The following is a 6343-nucleotide window of genomic DNA, read 5'->3' on the forward strand; positions in this document are numbered from 1 at the left end:
TTTGGGCATTGTTGGACTCTATTACGAAGGATAAGGTTTCGGGATATTTGGAGACTAATGATAAACTAAGTTAAAATCAGCATGGTTTCCACAAAAGGAAATCTAGCACTACTCTGTTAGTTCTTCGAGGAATTAACGAACAGTGTGGACAAAGGCGAGGCAGTGGACGTCATTTACTTGAATTTTCAGAAAGCGTTTGATAAGATGCCACACAACGCTGTATGTTTCTTTCTATGAATGACAAATATTTCTGCAATATTTAATGTATTCTCTTTATGTTAATTGATTTTTCTGTTTTCGTGTTTTATAATGCGATTGACAGTCCCTGTATTTTCAAAGATGTTTTAAAACGTTAACAATGTTAATTGTTCCAGTAAACCAAATGAGGGCTTCATTTGCCCGATTGTTCATTGGATTTCTACCTTATGGACAGGATTTATTTTCTCTGTTGTAGCGCACGTTGCTCTGTATTGTCCATAAATATAGTGATTAATATGGTCATTAATAGTCGGTGGAGTCCAGGTACAGGTTGACACCACCCAACCAGCATAAAAAAAACCTCATTAATGACGAAGGCAGATTTCTACACCAAATTCTTGAAGAAATCAGCAGGTCAGGCAACAGTAAATAACTTGTGTGAAATGTTACTGAATTCGTTGTGTGTACAAGGAACTAAAACTCGCAGTCGTCTTATCAGTCACACCCCCCAGAAAGACCACGCTATTGGTCAAGCAAGGTATAACTTTAACATAATTAAACGAGTCTCCGAAGTCATCCTACACTTGTTTTGCGCTGCAGCAACTCTCTCCCATCTGCAATTACAGTCTCAGATCCAGCACAACAAGTTTCAGGAAGAGCTCAACCATCAGGCCCCTGAGCCGAAGTGGATGACTTTAATCACGACATCTCTGAACTGATTCCGCGTTCTATAGACTCACTTTCAAACTCATGTCCTGAGTATTATTTATATATTTGTCCATTATACCTTTATCCGTTTGTTTATCTGTTTATCATTGATTGAGTTTAATTGATTTATCTATACATGTATGCATTATTTATTTATCTATCTCTCTTTCAATCTATCCATTTATTTATTTGTGGTTGTTTGTCATTGTGCTTCTCAATCTTTGTGTGTAGTTTTTCATTCCATCTATTCTACCTTTTTATTCCACTGTGAATATCTGTAAGAACATGAAACTCAGAGTCGTATATGAAGACGTTTACAGACTTTGACAACAAATTTACCTTAAACTTTGAAGGTAACTATGAGTTACAGAAGCTAGTGTGCGGGTGTGGTGGGTGGTGACGGTGGTGTCAGGGCGGGAAGTGAGGCCGATGGCCTTCATTCAGGAACTAATGGAATCGATGGAGAGAATGGTCACGTCACGGGGAAACATCCCGACAGTGTAACACTCCCAATGATGGTAAGACGTTGGCCAAAAGACAGTGAGAATGTTGCTCTCCCTCCCACAGGGATGGTTGTATATGAAGAGCAGAAGTGCAGGACGACGAGGAATAGAAGGTTCCGGTGAATGCGGGGGTGAGTGCCGACGGACAAAGAATGCTCAGGACACAGAGAGGAGTAAGCGGATTAAGATGACCGAGACGATTGAACTGTAATTCTGATTGGGGCTCCTAGACGGCACGTTGTCCACGACCATTCATCCCAACATACTTCCAGCAGCCCAGTAAATACAAGACACGATAAATCTACCGCTGTTTCCTCTTTTATTTAGAGATGTGTTACACAAATTCCAACACAGCAGGGGAGATCGCTCCTGAATCTACACAGAGCGGTAGTTCAGACACAGCACAGTGGGGACAATTCTACACAAAATTATCCCTCGCAAGAGATGGATTATTGTTACCAACTGTTTTGAAATTATTAAACATTCTGATTGTTTGCATAAGCGAACATTACTATACAATTACATTGCAATGGGCTGCTGCACAGACACAATGATTGCTTCACTGCATTAAACAAGAACAAACAATCCGTGTGTGCTGCCAGACGGCACACTCTCACTGCGCACAGATGGACGAAGAGATGGTGTTGCGCAGCGGCGAGCTCAGCGAGCTGTGGCTCACGCTGCAGGAATAACTCGAGCCCTTGTTCCAGGCAGCGGTGGTTAGCCGCAGGTAACTGCTCAGCCTGTAGCTCTGATCGGTGTCCAGGGCCACGGCGCCTGTCGTCACCCCACTCTCCGTCTCGACTCCATCCACGCTCCAGCGCAGCGCTACCAAGCCCGGCTTAAAACCACTCACCAGACAGGACAGAGTGGCCGAACCCGTGTCGGTCTCCTCCAGAGATGGAGGTAGCAGAAGAACTGAGGGCTTCCGGGAATCGCTGCCTATGTGAGAGAGGAGACGAAGGGGATAGAAACAATATTATTTCATGGACTGTTCAAAGATAGAAATACCAGCGCCAAATTAACGCAGTCATTGGGACACAGCAAACGGCACATTTGAAACCTCGGGTACAAAGCTTTGAATGAAGAGTTGCCCAGATTATTCGCAGCCTTGCGCGGCTACGACGTGACATCATCTATTTAAGAAAAATGTTTTTGAATCCACCCTGCTCTCGGTACTGCCTTGTGTTAAAAGATAACTTCAACACTACTCAGCCTCTTCGCTAATTCCCCACACCGTGCCCATATGATTGGTCTCTCTAGTGAGACCAGTTCCTTGTTGTTCTCCAATAACTCCCCAAATCTTGAACTCTTAGGACAATAACTGAGAATATTACACCTTCAGATAATGATAGAAAGAAGGCTCTTTGGGATGTCCCGAAGTCGGGGAAGCTCAGTAAATATCCAAGACTCGGTACCCAGTGGCTGAAGAAGAAATGATGGGAAAAAGAGCTGGTCTGTGAACCGGTGAGAAGCGGGAAAAGGCGAAACGCCTCGTTCAGATCCAGATTTAATTCCGAACCCGTAATAACCCGGCTATTGCCGCTCGACTCTGTGACCAGTCTGTTGTCTGCCCAGCACCTTCCCCTAGTGTGTATTATTTTAAGTCTGACGTTTTTCTCCTGTGTTTTCTACAATCATAATGACGCTGTTCCTAATCAGAAACTGCAAATTGCGTTAATCTGAAGCGGTCAACATCCTGTCCTTTGGTCCAGGATTTACCACACGCAGAAAAATTATGGAATATTCGCGAGAAACATGTTCTCAGAGGTGGTGAATGAAGAGGGAAAGGTAGATGTCACGCTTGCGGTAGCGCGCCGAATTAGGTGTGAACATCATTCAAGACAGTATGTGAGATAACGATAGGATAGACAGTCAAGATTTTTTTTCCCCAGGGCAAAAAGCTAAGCCGAGAGGAGAATAGTTTACAGGAGAAGTTTGGTGAATGTTTACTTTATATACAGAGTGATGGGTGCATGAGCTGGAGGAGGCAGATACGATAGGGACGTTTAAGAAGCTGTTAGACGGAGACATGAGTGTGCTGAGAATGGAGGGATATGGAGTATCTGTAGACAGCAGGGATTGGTTTAATTTGACATCATAGAGGGGCCGTTATAATAAGACTATTGAATGGTTCTCTTGTACGGTAAAATGGATTATTGACCGCACAATCTACCTCCTTATCATCTTGCAACTTATCTACCTGCACTGCATTTCCTCTGGGGCTATTAATTTTTATTCTGCATTAAGCTGTGTTTAACTCAATGCACCGTCATCACGTGATCTTTATGGACATTATGCAAGACAGATTTTTCATTGCATCTTGTGAAAAGTAGCAAAATTAAGCCAATACTAATAATATAATGCACGGGGCCTATTGTGTTAAAGAGATGGCATATCGGAAAGTATTGAATTCTGCTACACCGACTGAAGTAGATCAAAAGTGTCAACAAAAAATATGTTCACAAGTCAAGCGGCCATTAATTTGATTGTTGGGGCTGACTCGATAGGCTGAACGGCCTCTTGTGCCAGACTGAGACAGATGGAACCTGCCCTCCCTGGCCGGGATTTTATCCAGCTGTGGGGAATGAGAGTGGCTGCAGTGGGAATTGTTTGTAACAGAATGAGGGACCACTTACTCTTAATATCCAGGATGGTGCCTGAACCGAAGATAACTCCATTATCCCACGCTGCACAGTAATAGACGGCGGAATCCCGGGGTTCCAAACTGCTGATGGTCAGAATGTAACTGTTGCTGGAGGTGTCTCTGGACGGTTGAAAACGGTCTGTGATCCCTGTACCTCGGTATATGCTATTGCCTGTGCTATGTGATAACACCCACTCCGGTCGCTCCCCGGGACGCTGTCGGTTCCAGCTAATGTAGTAACTTCCAACATTACCGTTCTGCATCCGACACTCTAAGCGGGCGGTTTGTCCCGCGGAAACAGGTCCGGACATTGGGGTCTGATTGAGGACTGGGGCCGCGTGGATATCTGCGATAAAACACGATAAAACCAGTGGGTGACTTGGAGCAAAATAAAAATCAGCAGTGATCCCAATTTTAACGGATAATCCGTGAGTAAACCAATCCGACTCTCACCTGGTAAATGAACCAGCAGAACCCACAGGAGATGCAGCGCTGGGGACATTCCTCCGGACAGGTGCAGACAGCGAGCGCCCAAAAATTCCGACCGAACCATGCGCTGTTCTGCACACTTCGGGAACCCCTCCGCTTTCAGAGCCAACAAACTGGGGTCTTCGGGTCCGTTTATTAATTGGGATGTAAATGAGTAGGCGGCGCCAAGGAAAGAATGTGGGCGGAGTTAGACAAGTTGACCTTCGGAAATTTTGAATGGCTACCTTGCTGATTTTTAAAACCTTAACCCCAAATTTCAAGGTTGTTTTATCTTCAGTTGTATTACATATTCAGGTCCGTAGAACCTTGGAGAATATTCAGGCTAAATTTATTTTAGACATTGTTTCGGCTGCTTCCCTCTGGAACAGTAGGTGTGAGTGGTGTTGGCACTCGGCCACTCGTCTCTGCCCAGAATGGCTAATGATAAAAAAACTTTTCAAGATCACATCAAATTTCTACAAGGTCTCTTTGCCATCCCAAAAATACCTCGACAATGCATTGGTTCCTATCTGCATATCCTATTCCTGCAGAAATCATGTCAGTACTATGCGTATCAGAGACTAAAGTTTGTCGCTAAAATGTGTAACTCTCAACCGACCAGTGCTTTTCTCTGTGGTCTCTAAAGCGGGTCTGTGCAGAATTTCATTCAACGTCAGACCGTCGGGTCAGTCATTCTGCAAAGGGGTTGCTGTGGAACGCAATCAACGCAGCAGGGCATCAGCAGTGCTCCTCTTGGCAGTGAATCTTCCGGGTAACATTAGATGGGAATTAGGGATGTTTAGCAATAATTGCACCAGTGATGCAAACGGATGTAGATGCTGCAATCTGGAGCAACTCGGAAAGAACTGGACGGACTGAACGAGTTAGGCAGCATCTATGCAGGGAAATAGACGGTCGGCGTTTAAGTCTGAGAACGCTCATTTGAAACCTCATTCATGTAATTTTCCGACAGTGAGATATTCAGGCATGGAACAAGACTACGAAAACATTCATACAAGGCGGTTAGGAGCAAAATATACTCTGACTACATTAGTTCCAGCAAGGGGCTCTGTCAACAGGAAAGGATCTGACCACCAGCCCGTGACGTTCCATGACCTTACTTCGCCATCAACATCCGGGGAGGACCACTAATCAGAAAACACTGGATTCATTAAGTTGAGGCTTATAAATTAGTCGGTGGTCACAGGCTTTGAATTATAAAATTCAAAGTTCAAAGTTAATATACTGTCAAATTCCGATAAGTCATTCTTTTACATAGCAAAGTACAGCACAGTACAGGCCCTTCGGTCCACAATGTTGTGCCGACCCTCAAGCCCTGCCTCCCACATAAGGCCCAACCTTAAATTCCTTCATATTCCTGTCTAGTAGCTTCTTAAACTTCACTAGTGTATCTGCCTCCACCACTAACTCAGGCAGTGCATTCCAAGCACCAACCACTCTCTGAGTAAAAAACCTTTCTCTAATATCCCCCTTGAACTTCCCACCCCTTACCTTAAAGCCATGTCCTCTTCTATTGAGCGGTGGTGTCCTGGGGAAGAGGGGCTGGTTATCCACTCTATCTATTCCTTTTATTATCTTGTACACCTCTATCATGTCTCCTCTCATCCTCCTTCTCTCCAAAGAGTAAAGCCCTAGCTCCCTTAATATCTTATCATAATGCGTACTCTCTAAACCGTGCAGCATCCTGATAAATCTCCTCTGTACCCTTTCCAATGCTTCCACATCCTTTCTATAGTGAGCCGACTAGAACTGGACACAGTACTCCAAATGTGGCCTAACCAGAGTTTTATAGAGCTGC

General features: G+C 44.4%; 1 protein-coding gene across 1 annotated transcript; it reads right to left on the bottom strand.

Moving 5' to 3' along the window:
* Window positions 1–1717: 1717 nt before the first annotated feature.
* LOC134337310 (immunoglobulin lambda-1 light chain-like) lies at window positions 1718–4638 on the bottom strand. The gene is made up of 3 exons (XM_063032214.1): window positions 4510–4638; window positions 4049–4402; window positions 1718–2351 (listed from the first exon to the last, which is right to left on the bottom strand). The coding sequence occupies exons 1-3, from the start codon at window positions 4607–4609 to the stop codon at window positions 2023–2025; spliced, it is 783 nt and encodes a 260-aa protein (XP_062888284.1). The 5' UTR covers window positions 4610–4638; the 3' UTR covers window positions 1718–2022.
* Window positions 4639–6343: the final 1705 nt, after the last annotated feature.

Source organism: Mobula hypostoma, chromosome 2 (genome assembly GCF_963921235.1).
Source record: "Mobula hypostoma chromosome 2, sMobHyp1.1, whole genome shotgun sequence".
In the NCBI taxonomy this organism is placed as follows: domain Eukaryota; kingdom Metazoa; phylum Chordata; class Chondrichthyes; order Myliobatiformes; family Myliobatidae; genus Mobula; species Mobula hypostoma.

What these genes read in the sequence shown, in the direction of transcription:
- LOC134337310 (XM_063032214.1), bottom strand. Translation starts at nt 4,609, where the DNA reads ATGGTTCGGTCGGAATTTTTGGGCGCTCGCTGTCTGCACCTGTCCGGA. An exon ending in TCTGCTGGTTCATTTACCAG is followed by an intron (nt 4,403 to 4,509) that starts GTGAGAGTCGGA and finishes GTTTTATCGCAG; the next exon opens with ATATCCACGCGGCCCCAGTC. An exon ending in CACCATCCTGGATATTAAGA is followed by an intron (nt 2,352 to 4,048) that starts GTAAGTGGTCCC and finishes TCTCTCACATAG; the next exon opens with GCAGCGATTCCCGGAAGCCC.